This window comes from Lissotriton vulgaris, unplaced genomic scaffold (genome assembly GCF_964263255.1).
Source record: "Lissotriton vulgaris unplaced genomic scaffold, aLisVul1.2 SCAFFOLD_720, whole genome shotgun sequence".
Lineage (NCBI taxonomy): Eukaryota > Metazoa > Chordata > Amphibia > Caudata > Salamandridae > Lissotriton > Lissotriton vulgaris.
The window spans coordinates 67,731-92,028 of NW_028252060.1; the positions used below are offsets into that span (position 1 = coordinate 67,731).

Genomic DNA, 24,298 nt, shown 5'->3' on the forward strand with positions numbered 1-24,298 from the left:
ACGGGTTCAGGGTTCTAAACACACACATGTTCAGGAGTAGAGGCATGGTATAGGTACACAAGAGTTCAGGGGTGCAGGTTTGGGCACATGCCTGTTAAGAGCACATGTGGAGACGCACATCACTCATATAGGCAGGCAACAGTTCAATGGAACAAGAGAGGTGAAGTACGAAAGATAGTGAATGATGGAATATTTCAAAGTACTCACAGTGGGTTCAGTAAAGGGTAAAGCCCAAGCCCCAATCTTCACAGCCCAGTGTCACAATCATACTGTTTTTGCATGCTATACACTGCTTTGCTGCTACTTTTAAAGTAGATGCAGGCAGTGGCAAAACACAGGGAATCTGTGACCTGAATACAAAATGGCGTTTTCACTCAACATGCAGTATGGACTAGCCCCAAAGTAAAATGAAAGATGGAGGTGCCTGGTGTAATGGGATTGCTGGGGAGCTGTTAACCCCCTAGTAGCTTCAGTAGCTGCTGGGCTAGGATGGAATCTGGTCAGAGGTACTGGCATCAGTAAAGATGCTCTCTAACTTGTGGAAGATGACAGTGGTGCTGGGCAGTGTTGGCAGAGTAGATCACACCCATAAAGTCCATGAAGACAGAAGCTCTGCTCTGCAGAACCACTTCTTTTAAGTGTCAGCTTGGAAGGCACAACTATAATAAGGTGAACTTTCAGCGTTTGATTGTGTTTGACGATTAAAGTGGTGTAGCAAGGTGGGGTCCTCCCCCCCCCTACCCCCCCCACACCCAGCTCTTACCTGTTGCAATCGGAGAGCAGCAAACACAGGAATCGCCAGCACCCACCCCCGCTTCTACATCCGTCCGCTGCGTGGTGGCAAACGCAGTAGCTGTCACTGGTGGTAAAAGGTCTACCTACGCCACTGGCCTCTCTTATTGAAAATGTCTCAAAATACGCAATATTATGGTTCAAACCTGCTTTGGTAGACGATTATACACACTACCAAATGACAGAAGGTTAGATCACTTTTAAGCAATTGCCTACAACCTGATGAAACGCGTGCTCTGAAACAGAAGAAAATAAGCGTAGAGATCTCACTGTGCAAAGTCCATTGAATGTTTAATACTTCATTAAAGGTTTTCAGGGTTACTTCCCTGTTAGTGACCTCTTTTCCTGTGTTTTATTGCAGATGGCCAGTGTGTGAGTGACTGCGGGTCTGGTTACTACCGTGACGAGGATGAAGGGGAGTGCGACTTGTGCCACAGGACCTGCGATACATGCACTGGGCCCAACTTCCATGAATGCACCAGATGCAGAGGCTCTTTGCTTTTCCAGGACGGAAAATGCATAGATCCGAGCAAGGCAGTGATAGAGGGAAAGTACTGGAACGGTAGGTTTTGCTGTCCTTCCCCAAGTTTTAGGGGACACCTGACCAAGGTTCATGTCTTTGAACATCTTCTGCCCAGCACTACGTTGTCACCTTTGTATCAACCTATTCAGATTTACGAATGCTGGTACCCTACCAAGTCCTATTCCTCTGGTTACACTTTGGACTCGAATGAATATCCATCTTTTTCTCTTGAGTTCATAACTCCTTTTTACCACTGCTTCTATTTGACGATTTCTGCTGTCTGTGATTTTTAAGCCTCACAGAAATTGTGTCTGCATTCATGTGTCCTCTAGCTGTGGGAGTGAAAGCAGAAGTTCTTAAATTCTAAGGTGAGGTTAGGTGTGCAGAAGGAAGAAATTCAAAACAAGTTCTGTGACTTCATAACCATTATTTTCATCAGATGGAGCAAAGGTAGGGAGCAACCTTTAGCTGTCCCATCTGCCTGCAGATCCAGAACTGCAACTGACAATCATTCAAACATCCCCTCCACACTCTAACTCTAGTTGCACTTACTCTCCACCCACATGTGCCACGCACACTACCATTACACATTACACATTTCACGCATATACATGCATACGCATAATCAGCATACTGCAGAGACAAAAGGCTACGGGGCATACTTACAAAGAGTTCACTCAACGCAGCATGAGTAGGAGAGAACATAACGGTGCCATATCTACTTAGAAGTGGTGCAGTCCCAATCTCTCCCTGCACTGATGCACTTGTTGCTGCCATGCGCCAACACAGGCATGCTTGCATAATAATGTAAGGGTGTCTGCATTGCACTCAGGTTTTGTGCAGGAAGGGGTCCCTTTCAGAAAAAAATAGGCTTTAAGAAATTGTCCTATTTTTATGTGTGCTGAAGAATGCACTACACATACAAGGAGGAAAAAACGAGAAGAAAGGAAAACAATTCACCTCATTATGTGCAGGATTTCGGAGTAAATGCCTTTCTACGAACCTTTGTAGCTAGATATTTGTGTAAAAACTCATGGGAGGTTTCACAGAAAGGGGCATGCACCACTCATAAAAAGCAAAGTAACGTGTGGCAGCGCATTGCGCTACTTTGGATTATAAACCAATGCAAATTGTAATTTGCACTGGTTTGTAAATACTAGCATGAGACTTAGCATCGGGTTGCATTAACCCCTTGGGTGCTGATGACAGCCCCCGTCCGTCATGCACCGCGGTGGGCGTGTGCTGATGACGGCTGGGGGCCGTCATGAACCCGTCCACTACGGAAAACGCCGCCCAGGCGCAGAATCGCGGCCGCGCCCAAGGGGTTAACGAAGTAACGCAAACTCTTTGGAAATCTGAGACTACATTTTGTAGCTGTAATCTTCAGGATTTCACAAAACTTTTCAGCCAAAACGTGTTGTTATTTAACAAACAATTTCTGCTAGTAGGAACTTCTTTTCCCAATTTAATCTTTACCATTTTTGTCAAGAACTGGCACGACGGTAGAAGGGGTATTGCAAGAGAATGCAGTAATCATTCTTCACCTTTTCTAGTGACAGGTCAAATTACTACTAACATTTCTAAAGGGAAGAAAGAGGGTACCTACACATTATAGATTTGTACCTGTGATGTGCACAGACTTGAAGATTAACTGAATACCAAGTAGTATGTTTTGAAAAACTTCACGTCAGACATTCACAGGCACGCTCCTACTTCCCTAAACGTACTCCTCCATATTGTCTTCAGCGCGGACACTGTAGAGTATTGCCTTATTTTTCTTTGTCCCATTATCTATGTCTGTATGCTGAAAAAACTCTTCTCTTAAGCCCTCTGAAAAAATGCTAATCCCTTTAGCACTTTCCCACCATTTTGCACTCTTCTTTTCTCAGCACTACAGTTTTGTGTGCATATATGGCGAGAACTCGCATTAGTAAAAGTCTGACTATCCACAAATGCTTTACCAACGTTCTCACTTGCCCTCCTTGGTAACGTCAATTTCTTTACCTCTTTACTAAACGTCTTGCTGCAAAACGACTGTCAGCAGTAAGTAGAATTTGATGTCAGAAAATTCAACAAATCCTACATCAGGAGCTGCAAGGTGCAACCATAAATTTCATTTTTTGCGATATTACATTGCACTTTTGAATGCAAAAGTTTTAATGAATTCAGACCTGAAACTGTCAAAGTCCAGGCCTTGTCCTTGCCTGCTCTCCATCATTATGCGTTTATGGCCAACGCAATGATTGCCCCCAACTATTGGAGCGCTGGAACTGTAGTGGGAAAATGGCGGGGTGTTGGATCACATCCACATGCCAATGCATATATCACCTTATTTATGTCCTTGTTCCACCTGATGGCCATGAGGGCTGAACAGCAAAATCCTGGTGGAGGCACCAGGGTCTGTGAAACAAGATGAGTCTCCAGCATGGGGAGATGCAAGGTACCATGGTACTCTTTAGGATTTCCTTTCATAGGATGTGCAAGCATCATCCAACAAAAGGGGAGTCAAAGTAACTTCCACTACGCATACCTTTTAATGCACACCCAGGATGTAATTCTAGGACCATGAGGTGCAGGATTGACAGGATCCTGTCTGTTGCCTCCACGGACTCATGAAATTCCCACAGATACCCCAGCTGTCATGTGGAGTCAGCTGTCAGTGAATTCCTTGAGATTTCCTTCACCCTGGATAGGGTGAGAAGGAGGGGTTACCTCCAAGGCACAGCTGGTGGACATCAACCCCACACCATTGCTATTTTCTCCCCATACCAGGTCATGTGAATATCTGACAGCTATTACCGCCGCCTGATTCTTACATGGTGGGTATTTAGTGGGCTCACATGAGGAGTAGCTGTGGGGATACTGCCAGCTGATAGGTGGTATCACTGCCTTTGCCATGTAAATGGTGACTGGGAGGGAGGAGGTTGAAACTTGGCAAAAGGAGGATCCCTTCACCCCACTTTAATGGTTTTAATGTTCTATTTTACTCAGAATGATTTTGGGTTATCGTACACTGAATTGATTCCCAGGTTCAAATGGATTGAGGGGGTTTTATAGATATGTTTCTAAGTCACCCTAAATTAAACTAACTGTTGTTTAGCATTTCTGTTTTTTTGTATTGGATATTTTATTAGCAGAACATGGGCAGCCTGAAGATCTTCCATAGTTGTATCAGGTAGATGGGCTAAAGAGGGAAGTTAGATTGAAATTGATAGCGTTAGAAATCCATCCATTATGGAAAATGTAGGGTAAAGATGATATGAACATAAGAATGGACAATAGAATTAGTTGACATATGGGTAACAGCAATATTGGAGCAGGAGGTACCCGAATGTGCAGTGATAATTTCATACATGGGCTGACAGTTGAGAGCAGAGTTTCTATATGCTACAGAGCATAGATCTCCAATTATGGGTATCTTAGCAATCAGGAAATGAAATTAAAGTGTAGAGTTAATCTAAAATAAATGTATACCAGTATTTTGTGCAGAAGGCAAGAAAAATGTAGAGCGAGCATCATGAGCGATAGTCGAGCAAAATGATTGGCTTGCAAGCACTGCATTTCCTATTCACATAGGGTAAAGGTAAATGCAGTGAGGAAAGGTATGAGCCACAGAAGAGAGTACGCTGAAATAAATAACAGATGAAAGATATGAAACAAGAATTATGATCGAGACAATCAAAAGCCACAAACAGCTTGATCAAGACTAATATAGAAAAGCTTAATTAAAAAAGTAGGAAGCAGCTAAGAAGAATGTTTATGTTGCAAGCTAGAATAAAGGCTAGTTTGGAGTGATGAAATTTGATTGTGAAAAATATGACCATTGTAATAAATAATAATTTACAAGATGTTGGAAAACAAAATAAAAGAAAGATTGGATGGAAATTGAAAGGACTTGAGGAGAAATAAATGCCAGTTGATAGTAGATTTGAAGGATTGTTAAATGATGCTATTAACAAGAGCAGATTTTAAGAGCACTCCTAGATATCAAATCAGGAAAGTGTAATTCACAAGAGATGCTGACAGAAATACTCAGAGACCAAGGATTTGAGCTTCCAGAAAGCCCTGTCTATATTTGAAAGACATGGGGCCAGATGTATAAAATTTCCATTCACAAAGCATAGTCAGCGCCAGGATGCTCCTTTCGGAGTGGCAGTGAGCGCTTTATAAATACTGCATTACATTACATTACATAGTCGCAAATTTGGTACTAACTTGTTGCTAATAATGTAGAATTTCGCAAAAGACCAATGCACTAATAGGTCAGTTTGCAAAATCAGTGCTGTCATTTGAAATGTCATCAGTGATGTCATGATTGATGTTATTGACCAAGCCATGAGGGATGTAATAATAAGTGAGGTCAGAAGCAGTGCATTGCACGGTTGCAAGTTATAGTTAGCTCACTAACTATAACAACTGAATTTCCATGGTTTCTATGAGTGAAATTTGAGCCTAACTATAACGTCCCTGTAACTTTTGTTTTTTCAGTGAATTTTTTAGGTACTTTAAATGCGAATTCATAACTATAACATCCCAGTAACCTTTGTTTTTTTCAGTGAATTTCGATGTTTTTTTAAGTAGTAGTCACATTTGCAGAGTGGTGAAGCTAGGGGGCTGGGCCTTCAATAAGCTCTCAGGAATCCCCCGTGTAGGACTTACAGGAGGTACCAGGAGGGCTTTTTGGTCTCCAAAGTCCCTCAGTAGTAAAGTGGGCTTCTTCCCCAACCAGTAGTGCACCAGCAGGCCATTCGCAGAGTGGAGAAAAAAGGGGGCATGGCCTCCAGAGACCTCTTACCAATCCTGCTCTGTGGGACTCGCTAGAGGTAACAGGAGGAGTAGTTGACCATTGATAAATAGCGTTCTGAATCATAATTTGGAAGGGACACCCTAAACACGCCCCTTCCAAACTAAGAAAAAGTATGCATTTTAAACCCAATGACTTAACAATTTTCATAATGGATTTAGTGCATGCTAAAAAGCAATCCAGTGGTCACAAACCTTATGGTTTAGCGAATGTGACCACCAAATGGCTTTGTAGATCTTGCTCTTGGAGCCTTATGCTCTGTGACTGGTTAGGGGCAAGTCAATTGCACAACCCATTTCTAGATCTTTAGTTACTCCATGGTACCTTCCTTTGATGCTACGGGCTCTGCAGTTGTCTTTGTTTGAACATGTTAGAGAAGTTTCTCTGAATTTTCCTTTACTTAAGGTCCTAATTCTCATGGCCTTCACTTCTGCAAAGAGTCTGAGGAAGTTAGGTACTTTTCTTTGTGCCTGAGCCCTTTCCAGGCTCTGATGCAAATTCATTATCTTCCTCCAGGTATTGAACTCTAGTGACCCCACCCAAATTCCACCATATCTGCATCACTCCCTCTCTTTTCCAGACGGTCCCCTCGTCGTCACCCTGATCTCTCTTTCAGAGTTTTCCCTATCTCTTTCATACTCCTCTATATTTGTCTCACTGCCATCCTTGTCTCTCAATAATCCTCTCTCATTTCTTCTCTTCTTGTCTCTCCCTTCCCTCCCTCACTACCTCTGCTGTTCTCGCTTTTAATCAAACTGCCATCCAAATTGAAACTTGATATGCATGTATGTGTAAAATTTCCCAGTTTAAGTGATAAATGGGGTAGGACGGGGGTAGATTTGAATATCAAGGCAATAGTTTACTCTCTCAAAAGGCTTTTGCACACTGCGCATCTGAAGTTAAGAGTGCCCAAAGCGTCATGGAAGAGTGCACGTCTTTGCTAACATTCACTCATTCATTCCCCTGCCTCTCTGCTGAGAGTGCCCACTGGGAATGGGTCGATGGCTGGTCTGCCTGTCTGATTACAAAAAGAAGTCCTCATATGGGCTGGACGCTGCTGAGAGAAAATGTCTCAACCCAAAGAAGATTTCACTCAATGTTTTTGCCTCAAAGCTATAAAGAGAAGGATGCTTAGGTGCAGACTGCTGAGCCCACTAAGCCTCACTTGTGCATAAACACAACAGAATTTCATCTTTGCTCCTGCGCTTGTCTTTCGACCAGTTTATGTGCCTTATACATTGTTTATATCATGTACTTTGTTGATGTAAAGGTGCATCTTGAAATTTCTGTTCATACTACGATTTTGAGAACACTTTAAGCTTTTTGCCTAAAAGCCCTTTCCTGTTCACTTTGAGTGTACTAAAGTGTTTGTGTTTAATTGGGGTACAGGCTTGTGCCCCACAACGTGAAACTGTTGAAGGATATTCTCCTTGTATTCTTGCTAAAAGTAAACATATCTAGACCGCTGTCCGGCTGGACAAGTCACTCAATACAGAATCGACTGTGTCTGTATTTATCAGTATGCTTGATTCTTTGTTGCATGGGACCGTTGTTGTTTCCAAAAAAAAGCGCTTGTCTTTAGCGCACATCATTAGCCACGTGCCCTCGCATAATCAAATCCAATGCGGGGGTGGAGAGGTGAAGTGTTTCTTTTTACATAAAGCCACTGAAGGCTGAAGTTGGGTGTTCGGCCCAGGCTCAGCCAGAGGTGCTCTGGGACTCTCCAGCCAAAAGCGGCAAACTATGTGAGGTGGCAGAGGAGGCTGTGTGTGTGCTGCTTGTTCCTTTATGAAATTCAGACATATCTGTCGCACTTTGCAGTGCTTCACACAACTTATGCATCGAGATGATGAGTGTTACTGGACTAAAAACCCTGTGGAAAAAGACTGCCTTATAAAGGATTTCTGAAATTGTTATTGGCCGCTGTCCTTTTTTTTTTTTTTTTTTTTAAATTATATTTTTATTGCAGAGTTATAAACCACAGGATACAGTTAGTCAACCAGTTCACTCGTGACATCCCCCCGTTCAATAAGAAATCCAAATTGTACACAGCCATTCAGCCCGCATCCCGGAGGCCGGGCGGCATATTGTTTCATTCAATAGAAAAACATCACGGTGTATGTCCCATAGGGACCATGGTTGAAAAGTCGTTTTACGTATCTGCTTTTACCCCCCCACCCACAACAACACTTCCGTCAGCCATCCCAGTAATAATCAGTGGTACCGCCCATGTCGGGGCCTGCCCTAGGCGCTATGGTTCTGTCTCGCCTGGCCGCTCCCCCCAGCCATTCCACACTCCACACAGTACCCACCATCCTAATAGAGTCAAGGTACCCAGACGGGCTACCATCTAATGGCTTCCGACCCACCCCAAACTCCCCTGAACCAGTCCCCCCAACGCCCCCCCCACCCCCTGGCAACTGCTAGGTGTACGCCTCGTCCTGTCGAGTTGGATGGATCCACTACAGTGCGGGATACAGTACTTCTGTGTTCGCCCCGCGGTGTCCACCGGCTTAGTTCTCACCATCCTCGTCCTCTACCAAAGAATCACGCAAGGCTTGCACCACTAGCTCCCATGCACGCGCCGCATCCAATACCTTCTCATTTCCCATCTTGACAGCCTGCTTCATCCGGAGCACACTCTCGCAGTCAGACCACCGCAGCAATTCATTCTTCCATCTACGCAGTCAGGGTCCCCCCCTGGACTTCCAATGCCACGATATTTCCCTCTGCGCCAATATCTGACCCAGATCAATGAATTTGCTCGTCACCTTGGTGTGTTTGGTGTGCGGGAACCAGAGCAGCAGGCACGCCGCCATATCAAATTCCACCTCCCTGTCAGTCACTTCGTTCAGGAGTTCCCCTACCTCCGCCCAATAGGTCCCCAGCTGCGAGCACCCCCAAAACAAATGGTCCATGTCCGCTCCCAGAGACGAACACCGTGGGCATCGAGCATCCGGCACCTGGAAGTACCACTGTAATTTCTCAGGAGTTAAATAAGCCCTATGAAGCACATAGAAATGTACTTGCTGAAAGCGCGCATTTCTCGTGCCCTTCCACGTGCGCCGCAGGATGTGTCCCCATGCCGTATCCGGTATGGGCCGGCCCACGCTCTCCTCCCATTTAGCCTTGAGCCCTTGGAGCGGTTCCAGTCCCTCATTCAGCATCCTATTATGGAGGCACGTCACAGCTTTGAACGTGCCTGCCGCCATCACCACATATTGGCACGCCATAGTCGTTGTTGGTTCCATGAGCCCCCCTTTCCAGTGCTTCTGTATGGCAGCTACCACTGCCGCGTGTAGGAGGAACCCCCCATTGGGCAGCCCGAACTGGTCCCGGAGCGCTTCAAACGGTGCCAAAGCCCCGTCTATATATAAGTCGCCTACTACCTGCAGTCCTGCCTCCTCCCAATCCAGCAACGGGGACCAATCTCCCCCATGCGGCAAGGCCGTCAGCATGCCGATCGGGATCTCCGGCGCGTAAGGCCGCGACGCCTTCGCTCTTCGAAGGCTCCTCTGCCAGCACAGCCGGAGCGTCCTCTCCTCCATGGTGAGGGCCCGCAACTCAAGCCTCTGTTGCATGACAATATAGGACAGCACGTGGCGTTGTATCCCCCGATCCCGGTCCTCCTCTGGACCCCGAAACACCCTAGCTACGTTCTGTGTTAGGACCTGCAACTGCGCCGCTAGATAATACAGCTCGAAGTCGGGCACAACCATGCCCCCTTCTATCTTGGGGCAAAGGAGCGTGCTCAGGGCCACTCTACGGCGGCCATGCCCCCATAGGAAGCCAATAATCATTGATCTCAGTTCTCTAAAGACCCCCTGGGGAATCCAGACAGGCAGCGTTCAGAAATAATAGAGGAAGCGGGGGAGCGCCACGATTTTCAAAAGTGCAATCCTACCCAGAACCGTCAGCGGGAGGGTCGACCAGAAAGACAAGCTGCCCCTCAGTGCCCGGACACAGCGACCAATGTTGCCCTCCAATAGGTCCGCAGTTGCGTGGTAGATGCGAACTCCCAGATAGGTGAAACAAGATGGCTCCCACACCACGCCCAAATCGCCACCAGGGTCGGGCGATCCCGCTCGCAACGGGAACACGCAAGTCTTCGCCCAATTGACCTTAAGGCCCGACAGCCGGCCGAACTCCGACAACAGATCCATCGCTCCGGCCAATGCCCGCGAGGTGTCAGCTAGGTACAGGAGCAAGTCATCCGCATATAGCGATATATAATGCCACTGCCCGCCGCTGGCTATCCCCGTGTACCTGTCACCCGACCTCGCATGGACCGCCAAAGGTTCCATCGCCAGAGCAAACAGTAGGGGGGACAGAGAACATCCCTGTCGTGTGCCCCTGCCCACCGGGTACGCCGCAGACACCAGGCCGCCCAAACGCACTCTCGCCGTCGCCGATGCATATAAGACCCTTGTCCACCTGCGGAACCCCTCGCCCATGCCAAACCTCTCTAAGACTCCATCCAGGAACGGCCATTCCAAGCTATCAAAGGCCTTCTCGATATTCACGGACAGGACCGCCGGGGCTCCCTCCCCGCCCAAGATGGCGTCCATTATCCCCACCAGGCGGCGAATGTTCAGCGCCGTGCTCCTCGTGGGTATGAACCCGGCCTGGTCCCTGTGTACCAGGCCCGTCATATATGGGGCCAGCCTGGTGGCTAGGATTCGGCTCAGAATCTTATAATCCACCGTCAGCATGGATAGCGGGCGGTAAGACCTCACATCCGCGGCATCCCGGCCAGGCTTTAGGAGCGGCACAATCAAGGCCTCCCGCATGGACCCAGGCAATGCCCCAGCCTCGAAAGCTTCCGTATACACCACCAGCAGCCTGGGAGCCAAGCTGTCCACATACTGCTGATAAAATTCAATCGGCAGTCCGTCCACCCCGGGCGTTTTGTTGCGGGCCATATGTTTTATGGCCACCCGTATTTCCGTGAGCGTGATCGGGCTACCCAGCTCCTTCGCGTCCTCCTCATCCAGGACCGGAAGCTGCCTCTCCCCCAGGTATTCCGCAATGTCCTGAACCCCCACTCCCAGCTGGCTCTGGTACAATTCCTCATAATACCCCCTAAAACATTCCAATACCGCTGCCTGGGTGTACACCATCTCTCCCTGCGCATTACTAATGCTGAGGATCGGGCAGCCCCTAAGTTCCGGGTTAGCTAGTCTGGCCAAGAGGGTGCCCACCTTGTCCCTTTCCGCATGCGCCCTGATGATATACTGCCTGTAGTCATAGCACCTTAAACGTTCCGTCTCTGTGGCGACCACTTCCTTCGCTTCCAATAGCTGGGTCTGTAAATCTGGCCTAGCCGGCCTGCGGCGCTCCAAGTCCCTCAACTTTTCTTCCGCTTTCATGAGGTCATTCAACACAGTCGTGCGAGCATTCGAAAACCTACCCAAACACACCCCTCTCACCACCACTTTCATTGCATCCCATTCAGTGGACCTACTCGTGGCCGTGCCCTCATTCACTCCGAAATAGCTATCAATGCCTTGCCGAACCGCATCGCTGAACACAGAATCCTCAAGCGTCTCCGACCGAAGCCGCCATGTTGGTATTACTGAGCGCTCTCTCTGCCACTGAATGTGTACCAATAGGGGGTTATGATCTGAGATAGTTCTAGCCAAGTACTCCGCATGGGAAATCAATGGGGCTAGGGATCCACCGCAGAGCACCGAATCAATCCTGACATGCAAATCATGAAGAGCGGAGTAAAAGGAATAATCTCTGGCTTCCCTGTGCCGCTCCCTCCAGACATCCAGCAACCCCCATCTATCCTGCCAGTCCTTCCTGTGTGCGGCCAACCTGCGCACCGGGGAGTCCACCAGGGGGGGATGGGACCTATCCAGAGCCACATCCGTGATCGAATTGAAGTCCCCCCCTAGCACTATCGGGCCCGCCAGGAAAGAGGCCAAAGACCCCGAGAGGCTATCAAAGTATCGAGCTTGATCAGTGTTCGGCGCATACACACAGCAGAAAACCACATCCCGTCCATATAACCTCCCCTCCACCGCCACAAACCGGCCATCCGGATCCACGACTTGATTCAGCACTTGAAAGGGTATCCCCGCCCTCACCCAGATCAACACCCCCCTGGCATACGCTGAGTAAGTGGTGCCAAACACCCGGCCCGCCATCTTTTCTGCAAGGCAGCACACTCTTTTTTGGTGAGATGAGTCTCCTGGAGCATAGCAATCTGAACCCCCCTGCGTACTAGATATGCATGGACCTTGTGACGTTTCACCATAGTTCGCAGCCCCCGGACATTCCACGTCAGGCATTTCAAATTAGGTAATGTCCCCATTCCAGCTTCGTACAGTCCGAATCAAATAACGAAGGTTCATAGCCCCCCCAATGCAGTTGCCCCCCCGAACATACCCAAAACAGAAAAACTTCCCGAACCCCACTCCCCAGGACAGAGCACACGAACCCAATGTCCGCCCCCATCCAAACCTTGAACCAACTTCTCGCACTCTTACCCTGTGGTCTCCACCACAGTCTGCCTTAAGGGCCCAAGGGGGGTGAATCACCGCCGATCCCAGCAAGCGGAGCCCGCGCCCCGCGCCTTCATCCCCTCCGAAGCACACAGCCCCCCCTCCCGGCATCCCGCCCTCCATCAGCAGGATACCACCCTACCATGAAGTCTCGATCTAGTCCCAATCCAATCTCAGCCGCAAAAGATACCATCCGATGTCTGTGGGGTCACTATCGGCCCCTTCGAGCTTTCCGCCTCTGAGAGTTCCTCTCCCGTCCTGCTGCCTTCCCCTCCCGAGTCCGTTTCTGCCCGTTCACTGTTCTGTTGCGACCCTGTAATGGCCGCCGTCGCTGCGAGTGCATCCCTCTTCTCCGCCGCCATTTGAGCCTCCCATTTCTCCCGCTGGCGCCTGTTGCGGGATCTGATGCGTTGCGATTGCCTCACCCGGGGCTGCTTGGGTTCGTCTCGTCTACTTTTATGCGATCTGTCCGTCCCCGCTCTATACGACTCCAGCCATTGCCAAACTTCATCCGGAGTCTGGAAAAAGTGCGTAGACCCATCCAGTATGATCCGCAGCTTAGCCGGGTAGAGCAAGGAGTACTGGATGCCTTCCTCCCTGAGCTCCTTCTTCACTGCTAGGAACGATGCCCTGTTCTTCTGGACCACTTGGGTGTAGTCCGGGAAGATCGTAACCCTACTGTTCTCCACCTCATAAGGGCCCGACATCCTGGCCCGCTGGATGAGGAGATCTCGGTCCTTGTAGTGGAGGAGCCGCACCAGCATCGGTCGGGGGGGGCGGCCAAGCCCCGGCGGGCGAGCAGGTACCCGGTGAGCCCGCTCCAGAGTGAAAAAAGGAGTGAGCCCCTCCGGTGCCACCACAGTGCGGAACCAGTTCTCCATATAGGCCACCGCATCCTCCCCCTCAATCCGTTCCGGCAGGCCTACGACCCGCACGTTGTTCCGTCTATTGCAGCCTTCGGCATCCTCCGCCCTCCGCTCCAGCGAGTCCAGCCGGGCCAATATGTCCGTGATCCTGTGCTCCGCGGTCACCACCGATGGCTTCAGGTCCAGCAACAGTTGGTCATGGTCCTTAACCCTGTCCGCCAGCTTCGCATGATCCGCGCGTAGCAGCCCCAGGCCCGTGGCCACTTGGGCGATGTCTTGGTGCAATGCGTCCTTAGTCGAGGTGATCGCATCAAGTATGGCATCTAAACGCCGGTTCAGCCGCTGTTCTTGGTCAAGCTCCGGGGAGGGATTCTCGCCTAGCCGAGTTGATGTCGCCGAGTCCCCCTCAGCGCGTCTCTCGGCCATCGGCCCTCCGATCGCCGCCATTCCAGGGTGCTGCGTCACAGGTCCAGGAGCCCGTTTTTTGTCGGCGCCCGTAGGTCAGTGCCAGTCGCCGGGCACCGGGTAGAACAATGTCCCCACCGACTCTCTCAGGAGCAACTACCAGCGAGGCGAACTCCGTTCCGCCGCCCCCCTCGGAAGCCTGAGGGGGAAAGGATGAGTCTTAGGGCGGTGGCCAACGAGGGTCCCCAAGCTCCGGGCGAATCAAGGCAGCGTCCCCTGGTCACAGGACACAGCACCGCCGACCCTAGTGCCTCGATCAGCTGATTGCAGGATCTCTTGCCAGTCGGCGACAACTTGGCTCAGGGCTGAAGTTCGGGGCCGTCCGACCTCCTCGCCGCCATTTTCTTCGCACCCTCGGCAACACCTCGGCCGCTTCTTCCACTCGGTCTCCTCGGGGCCAGCAGTCCCCCAGCGACTCTCCGATTGTGCCCAGCTGTCCCCTCACACTTCAGAGGGCAGGAGCGTCGTCTCCGGGTCGCCTAGGGTTCCGAAAACAGGAGAATTAGCGGGATACCGCGCGGAGCTGCGAGCTCACGCCGCCATCCCGATCGGCGTCCAAGCCACGCCCCCCATTTGGCCGCTGTCCTTCATGTTGCTATTATGTGTCATTGCCTTTGCTGAACTCGTGAGCCCTTCCAGAAATCTGTTTCTTTGTTAAGCAGTGTGGTAGCCATTGATAACAGCATAAAAAGAGAGTATGCTGCCTTCCCTTAACTCATCTCGTAGTCTTCTTGTGTCTTCTTGATTTAATGTAATATGTGAAATAATGACGTTTTGCTTAACACAGAAAACTAATTTAGCACCTTGTAGATTGTGAGTTGGACAGTACTGAGGAACGGTAAATTTGCATTAAATCTTCCCCAGTACCGTCCATTTATGAGTGAAACTCTTTTGAATGGAAAAGGACCGCATAGGACCAATTTTTTCTAGTTGTAAAACCCGAGGAGATTCAAAATGTAATGGGGATGGGGTTTAACACACGCATTTACCACCTGCTCTGGGTGGGGAGATAGGAGGGAATAGAAGGAGAGTGAGGTAAATGCAAATCGAGTCAGAACAAAATAGGCAACGATGCTTGGTTCCTATTGCAGCCAAAGCCTCATGTGTTCATTTTACCTACTGGAATTACCGTCTGGAAAAACCAGGTGTTGGAAATCCTACCAACTAAGAATGAAAAGGAGCAAAAATGTATGTGGTCATTTCTCTACACCAGACTCGGGATCAGGGCCAAATAATGGTCACTTGGAGCTAAACAGAGAAGAGGAGGAGATTATCCATCCAGTGGCTCAATTGTACAATGTTTAACCGGGATTCCTGGGTTTAAATCCCAGCATCACCTCTGAACCAGATCACGTCATCCTAGTCAATTACTTTTCGCCATGTTATCCTTTCCTTTTTCAACAGATTTGAGGACACCTTCAAATAAATTAGTCCAGGGGAAGTCCTACAGTCAAAAAACACTTTAAAACACCATATTGTTGATCTATCTTTAATGACGCTCTTGGCAATTTCTAGGTTGCACATGACCTCTGACTTATGCAGCTTCATCGTCAGGGCAGGGGTGGAGTCATAAACGTTTATGTTTAGAAACTACTACTTTTATAAAATGCCACCCGATGCAGTGACATCATCTAATCTACTTAAGTGAAACATTTCCCTATGGTAAAGAAATACCCTCGATTGGATTGTCCAGAATATCCTATTTACACATGTCATTTGTTGCATGGTGCACGTGGCAAATAATTTCCTGGCTTGGCTAAGGCTTGGGCACTAGCTTGGTTAGTGTGTGCAGGCCTGCCCACTTCTAGCTAACCTACACTACAATGTTGAAATACAGGCTCTGAAACTGGGCAAAAACACACACATTTGCCAGCAACAAAGATCATAGCTTGTGTGCAGCGATCTGTTATTATAAGATTTAAAAAGTAAAGACAGAAGGTTGATCCAAATAAGAAAACTTACAAATAATTATGTCTAAACCATAGAAGAAAAAAAACAGTTGCACTTATTTAATATACAATTCACTGACAGGTGCTAAAGATCACAGAGGCAGTCTTCAGAAAATGTTACCATTCCTATGTTTTCAAGTAAGGAATCGATATCTTCGAACCAGACCACAAACCTGATCTGACCTGCTTCTGTCAGGACAAACACTATTGATGAATGAGCCTGTTTATGCGCTCAGTGTAATTAGCCGTCATGAAACTTCACTAATCTGAGAAATACTGCCCTTTTACAAAGAAGACATGATTGCTCATCGCCCTCGGAACATTCTGGAACAAGCCGAGCCCGAGGTGTAGGTTCAGAGTTCTGTCTCCCAGTTTAGTTTCTAAGTAATTTATTTTTACAATACCGCATAGAGGTCTTAGAACATATAGTTTTATCATTATTAGTGGTTAACTATTACCTTTTTAAAAAAAAAAAAATACATTGCCATTTCGCTCATTGTTAGGTAGGATATTTTTGGAGTAATATTAACTTTTTTATTTTCCAAAGAAATGAAACAATAGTATTTGTAAGCGTAACTAAAGTAGTGTGATGAAAATATTTACAATCATTGTGATGTAGTTATTATAAAAACTAGAGGGATACATCAGTTAATTTTCTCTAAAGGGAACTTTGCAAGAAAAAAAAACTCTACTTCCTGGATTTCGAAGCCCTATTTCCTGCTCTCTCCCTTCCTCTTCCCCTCTGCTCCAGGGGAAAAATCCTGAAAGCCATTTTGTGGTCAAGTAACCTCACTCAAGAGATAATTTAGGGGCTGATTTAGAGTCTGCCTTAGTCAAATGCCATAGGCTATAATGCACTTATAATCAGCGACTGAGTAACTTGTCCTCCAAACTCTAAACCTGGCCCTTAGTCCCTCCTTGGTGGTCATTAGCCAGGGTGGCAGGCTAAGGGCGTCCTGCTGTGGCGTCTTCAAAGTTTTGGCCTGTGAAGGCCGGGGAAGGGTCTTAGGCCAAAGCACCTGTCGCTTCCCTTCCCAAATCCACCCCTGCACCTCTCCCCTCACTATCCAGGATGAACACAAACATTACTTGTTTGGTGGTTTACTGTGCCATTCTTGAGTAACTCTTGAGAAGGCTGCCTATAACACTCCTTCTTGGTTTTAGCATTTTCTCAAATGGGTTGCTTCAATGTCGTTCTTGGGTAGGTTTCTGCATAGACCGCACATAATCTTCTATTGCTTCTCTGTCGATCCTGGGTAGACTCTATTTAACACCTTCTGGTTTAACAATCCCTCCGATGAGTTGATCTTCTGTGCCTCAGGGCGGACTCCATTGAAATAAATCTTCATGGCAGAACAGTTCCTCCAATGAGTTACTTCTCTGCAGCTCCTGCATAAATCCCATATCATCCTCCTTGGCAGTTTAACAGTGCCTCAAATGGGTTTGCCCTGATAATACTCCTTGGAGGTCTACAGTGCTTCTAATGGACTGCTCCTTTGCCGCTAGGCCTCCTTGTAGAACTCATTGGTGGTTTAACAATACTTCCCGTGGAGGGGCGTGGCCATCGTCATGGCTGACTAGCCGCTTTTGCCGGAGCTCCGGCCGCCCAAAGTAAATCCTGGTCGCTATCCTGTCTTCCAGCCACATCTGAGAGCTAAATTCGGTGGCTGCATGTCAATCTACCCCTGGCCCGAGGGAAGAAGCACTTTGCGGAGCGGCAAAGGTGGAAATACGAGGCTTGCATGACCTCCAAGAAGACGGGGCCCAGCCGCCAAGATGGCCGCCTGGTCCTAACAGGGACAAACTACAACAGAAGATATCCACTCCGAGAAGGTGAGTTGCCCCCGCGCTGAACTGCGCTGGGTGCCGGCCCTACCTTTTGGGCGGATCCAAAGCCGCATGACTAATGAGAGATGAGGGACGCGAACTGAGCACACACAACCGGAGCGGCCACCCTAGGCTGAGAAGGTAGCGGGACATCGCCAACTTCGTGCCAAGGTGAGGCCTCCTCTTTCCTCCTCCCCCTGGTCCGCTGCAGTGAGGAAGTCTGCACCAGGATCCTCTTTGAGACGGGACCCACCGCTGACCATGTCTCTGGGCACTGGAGCTGCACACGCACACTCTGCCCCTGGGCCAGACCACCGGGGTGGCGGAAGACCAGGAGCGATGAGAGGCTGCACTTGGATTGTGTGTGGCCCGGAGATCGCCGCCGGAGTTGCTGTGACTACACTGCCCCCCCCCCAGTGTGGAGGGGGAGCGGGCCTACCCGTGCAGGGCTTTCCAAGCGTGGGACCCTCCCGGCCTCCTCATGTGATCCTTGCCTGAAACTAAATGCGTCCATTGTCCAGAATGCAAGGGAGACTTCTTTATATGGTATGGGGCTGCCCTGTCATAGTGATGTCCTGGCAAAAGATCTTAGCCACTGTGGAGAGTCCTGGGGGGGTCTGATGGACCCCTCGCTGAGGTTTGCCCTATTGGGGAACCTGTATGACCTTTGAGCCCTCGGGGAGACTGGACCCTTGTGGATATTGGTATGATGATTACTAAGAGAGATATTGCCAAACACTAGAATTCCAAAGGGTCTCCCCCTGCCCCAGCCAAACTAGCCGGCTTTGGAGCTGGGGAACTAATAAAATAAAGGTAAACATGTGTAATGTAACTGGTACTCATGCTAAGCTCTCCAATACCTTTGGACCGAGTTTGCGCAGCGCAATATAGAAAAAATATACCTGCTTGTACAGTGCATACCTGGAACGCTCAGTGTTTTCATTTTAGACTCATGCACTGTGAGAAACTCACAGTGCCTTTAGCCTCATCTCCAGAGCTTTGAGTTGTGGTCTGTTATAAACAAAACACTTAACAAGCCACAATTGAGAGCTTTGGCATCGAGCTTCAAGCATTGCTGGTTTGTCATAGTGCCTGTCAAAATATTCACTTCACTCACCTCACCCTTTTCAGATGTCACCAGCTGCCACTGCATGCAAACGTAGAAATCACCCCCTTAATGGCCAGTCTATCTTTCCATTGCAGTATTCACGTGAATTGAGATGTACTAGAGGGAGATTTTCCACTCCTGATTCACTACCAAACCCTTTATATTATAAATTAACCCTTTGCCACGTCTAAAGATCCTATAGTGCTATTAAACACTGCATTGACAAATGTGCATATCGTTGGCATGATACAGCATGAGTAGTGTTCCATTCTCAATCAGGCGAGCGCTGACCTGCTCTATATGCTGCGGTCCTGTACTTTATTGTGTGACTACTGGTCAGTGATAATAGCTCAACTGATGCAGGTCACAGGTTTCCCCTCACTGCACACCTGGGAGATCTGTGCACTAGGCTCCTTTATGTGCACACAGAAAAACAAATCTATACCTTTGTTTCTTGAGCTCACCTCCGAGCTTACAAAACTAACAATCACTTGACATTGTAAGGCTACATGACCCCTGTGAGTGGCTGCATTAAGACAGTCATTTGCTATGTTGGCTAAAGTGGAAGTAAAGCCTTATACAGGCAGGAATATCCCCTCTTTAAACAATGTGACAAGCGCCTTACCACCTTCCAATCCCTATCCAAAGATGACACACTCTCACCCTCATCTGTGACTAAACAGCTGTATATTCATTCGCATTGCTGTGGTGTTGCCTACGCACTTAGAGTAATATCCAATACTGATTGAGCCACAGGCCCTTACCCTTTCCTTGCTCCTTCCAAATCCAATCCTAGATGCCCTCATCATGCCTCCGGCTTCACCTCAAGAACAAAACTTTTAATTTGCTTTTGCCGCATGCGCTAAATGTATTGGCTTTTACAAATAAACACAGCTCTTTCTCTCAAAACACACATTACAAGGAAAGTCTTAAGCGATTGTTACCAAAGTCATACTTTGCCTACAGGCCTCCAACTTTCAAGCCAGAGACAGTGTCCTGGCCAACTCACAAAAATCCACCCACCTTGAGGCAGCCTCCCTCATCGTAGGCACGCTCTAATCAACCCACATCATCCTCAGACTGATCACTCTACACTGACTCTCACTGCCAGACATTGCTAGAGCATCTTGGGCCTTACAAAGCTAATCTCTAAGATCTTTCCCCATTGGTCGTATGAACCATTGATAGCTCACGTGAAGCACTGAAAGGGAGAAAACATCAACAATACAATTTTAACTTGTGAAGCCCTTGTGACTCCACAATGAAGACCAGGAATCACTGAATATGTGTAAAGGGTTTCATTTGAATTACCAATCAATCCAGTAGATATGTGAGCCAAATGCAGATTCAATAAGTACATTAGTACAATTGGCAATGTGAAATATCTCAGTTGGTTGAGATGCAATAGAATGAGATACAGATTTGCCACAGCCACAATAACAGATAAGCTATTCTAAATATGGGTCTTGTATGGTTCTATCAAGGGTCTCTAGTTCTTGAGCATAGAAGAATAAGGTGTCAGTATGATCAGACTTCAGTAAAAAAAAAAAAAAAAGGAAATAAGTGTTTAGCATAAAGCTTCACACTTGCAAGAATAGGTAAAAAGGAGAGGTTGGTACCTCTCCAAGTCTAAAGGGAATCCCCCCTAACTCAAACCATGGGAAAACCAATATAAAAGTAACAGGAGATTCAGCAACATCTTATTTCCCTCACACCACCAGGAACCAATCAGAGCACCACTCTAGTGTATCTGCAACGTAGCTCTAATTTGTCAACGCATCGAACTGAGGCTGCGGTTCTCAGCCTTGAACATCTTGCCATCCTGGTACATGATGAACAGAAAGCTTCTTTCGGCCATTGTTTCTCCACGTTCACTGCCATGTCTCTCTCAGGCCTCTCTACCAGTCATCTAATACAGAAAAGAAATAATAAACCTGGAAGAAAAGAAAAGCATGCTGGCAAGCAAAATGCATTTCAACTGAGGCCTGTGGTCAGGCTAAATTGCAAGACCATTTAATGTGCACTTTGAATACATCGTTATACATGCAAACAAGTAACTTTTAAAAGAGCTGCAAATCTTAGCAAAAGAAACATGTTTACATATGCAAATGTAACTTGAAATGTAAGTGTAAAACGTGAATAAAGAAATACATAATTCATGTTTAAATAGAACATTGGTGCACACAAATATAAATCTTTAGTTTCTACAGTGAATATATTTCAGTAATGCGTTTTAAGTGCTTCACACATGTTAATACAATTAAGGCACACAATGAATATAATGTCAGTTGCACATAAATAAATGCATGTCTGTGACGTGTAAGGGTGGAGTCTAAATTACTCTGCTCTAACCTCATTCTCTACAAAGCATTCTTCATTGTATTCAAGGCTTTGATCGTGAACGTCCAATGTCTATAATCAACAACCTTCTCACCTCACAGGCGTCCTGTTGCATTCATTGCCAATTACTGACCAAGATAGAAATAACCAGATGTAAGAAAGAGAAGAAACACAACCATACATTTAATACATATTCCAGCAGAATTTGAAACACCCTTAGGAAAGGGCAGTAGACACCCATCTTCTGGCAGCATCTACAGAACTAATCACCATCTGAGCCCTTTCCACCTCCTCTCGAGGAGATCATGGTCTAATACCGTGCATCTGTTATCAACTAAAGAGGACTGACCATAGGGACCTCCAGTGCCTTACGGCTACACCGTACAAATACCACATACACACAACACCAGAGAAGCAGAAAACAGGGTCTTCGATATCAGAAAGACCTTGTGTTTCCAACCCCAAGAATCATCCCCAGCCTCTGCCTCCCCTGCAAGAGATCTCTTAAACATAACCTCTTATCAGATGCCCTTGAAAGTTTGTATCCCAGCCAGATTGACCGCGCCGTCCCCAACTCGATGACCACCTTCGATATTCCAGTATACAACCTGCCAAATTATCGATCTCTGCATGAATTAGAATTTGAATCTGTCTCTATCCTATTCCCAGGCAGAAAGGCTGGCCCTAACCAAAGCTCTAGCGTCATTAGCATTGATGGTCATGGTGCGGTATCTCTGATCAGAGTGGATGTGGAGCAGAAGTCGCACAGAACTGAACAGAGCTGCTTCCAGTGGCTGTAAACATTGTGATACGTCACTCAGAAGGCAAGGTTTGCTCAAGGGAGCCTGCAGCAAACTGACATTTGTTTTATCCGCTGCCAAACATGGCGTTCTCGAGCCCCTGTTCATTCCATCAGTCAATATTTCCCTTTGCACTGAAGCTCTGCTTGCTCTGTAAATTTTCTTATGACAGGACACTGAAAAGGCATCAGGAGTCATACTTCTAAAGTAAACATGCGGCAAAAGGTTAAGAAAAAAAGGGATTTATTTAGTTAGTCACACACATTGCATCGTTCCTTTTCTTGTTGACACCTGCTGGGGAAAACAGATTTTTTTCTGCTTTGGTATTCCTTAAAATGGCTTCCATCCTCTCTCCAGAAAATGCCTGACTGTATGCCAATGCCTATATTTACTCATATGCCAAAATGATCAACCAGCAGATTTGAACTGCCTCTTTCTTGTAACATGTGGTTGCAATACAAACCCTTTGGAAATCATGCAATACAAATAAGACATTCATTGACAAACCCAATAGGTCTTGCATACGCAAGAGCTATTGGCTTTGCCAACATGATTTAGCCATTGTAGGCTAAAAGCTAGTGGCGTAAAGGAGAGTGGCATAGAATGGATTGTCATAAAGAGGAGTGTCGTGGAGTGGCATAGGGAGTTATGGAGTGGCGTGGAGTGGTCTAGAGTAGAGCTGAAGAGCATAAAGTGGTGTGTTATGGAGTGGCGTGGAGTGGATTGGCATAGTGTTGTGGATTGTCATGGAGGGAGTAGAGTGTCCTAGAGTGGAAGGGCATAGAGTGGAGTAGTATGTTGTAAAGTAGAGTGTTAGAGTGGAGTAGAGTGTTGGTGAGTGGCATAAAGTGTGGAGTGGTGTAGACCAGAGTCGAGTGGCTTAGAGGGTGTTGTGTAGAGTGGAGCAGAGTGTTGTAGAGCAGAGTAGATTGTCGTAGAGTGGAGTGGCATAGAGTGGAATAGTGTTGGAGAGTGGAATGGTATAGAGGGGAGTTGAGTGTCATGGAGTGGCATAGAGTGGAGTATTGGAGTGATGTAGACTGGAATAGTAGAGTGAAGTATTGGAGTGATGTAGAGTGGAATAGTAGAGTGGAGTAGTGTGTTATAGAATACAGTGGAGTAAAGTGCCATGGAGTGGGGTAGAGGGAGTTGCACTGGGAGTCATTTAGTGTAGTAGAGTGGCATAGAGTGGAGTAGAGTTCAGTGGATTGGCATAGAGTGGAGTAGAGTTTAATGGAGTACAGTGTCATAGAGTGCAGTGTTGCAGAGTGTAGTAGAGTGGTCTACAGTGAAGTGGGGTAAAGTACAGAGGTGCAGAGTAGATTGGCACAGAGTGAAGTGGCTTAGCGTGCATTGAGTTTGAGTAAAGTGGTGTAGAGCATATTGGCATAGAGTGCAGTATCTATCATATACTGCGTGTTCCTGTCCTTTTTCCTTGTACCGGCGCACAATTGGCTGCTGCGTGCCACCGCAGGCACCTTCGCACTATGGTGAAAGGGGGCCTGTGCAGCAGGGATGATTGTTTTTGTGCAGGAAGGGAAACCTTCCAGCACAAAAGCAATCACGAGAGGCCTTTTCCTCTTTCTATGTGTGCTGAAGAATGCTGCACACATAGAAAAATGAAACACTAGGAGAAATATCTTTGTGCCTCCCTTACACCTCCCCTGGGGAGGAGTACGTTTTTGGTGCTGCCTCAGAATTAAGATTTCACGTAAATCTGTGGGAGTGTCAAAAAAGCCATGGATGTTGCTGGGAGCTCCCCCAGCAACACCCTTGGAATGCCCCTTTCACGCAGTTTTCTGCATCAAAGTGGCACATATTTATAAGGCCATGAAAAGCCACGTAACGTGGCTTTATGTGGCCTTATAAATATGCCAGTGGCACATTGCGCCACTAGAACATCAAAAAAAGTAACACTCCAATGGTGCAATAGTGCAGTTCAGGCCTCATAAATGCAGCCCTTTTATTTCAGTGGTGTGGGACTTTTTGCTGCCTGTGGTAAATGTGTTTACGACCCACCGATAATTTCTTTGTAGGTAATCAGCATGTAATTATGTGTCCTGTCAGATACATTTTTTATCTCCAGTGATATTTACCACGAGTGGCAATGCCATACTGCCATTGGTAGCACATTATACCAATACCATTGACATACCTCCCGGGTGGGGTGGAAATGAAGGCTAGTGGTAATGTACTACAAGCAACAGATCTTCTGGAGCATAGTTCATGAAGACTTAGAAGCTTGGTAAAAAACACAGTTGATGGACAGAATGTAGAACAATGTCATACATTCACCCCAGTACAAGGATCTGGGC

General features: G+C 47.4%; 1 protein-coding gene across 1 annotated transcript in view; it reads left to right on the forward strand.

Annotated features, from left to right (window-relative positions):
• Positions 1–24,298, forward strand: part of LOC147662686 (proprotein convertase subtilisin/kexin type 5-like) — a 199,576-nt gene that overhangs the window by 55,889 nt on the left and 119,389 nt on the right. Inside the window, exon 4 of the mRNA XM_086950976.1 lies at positions 1,154–1,354. Coding sequence (XP_086807102.1) covers positions 1,154–1,354 — 201 coding nt within the window. The remainder of the gene's footprint in view (positions 1–1,153; positions 1,355–24,298) is intronic.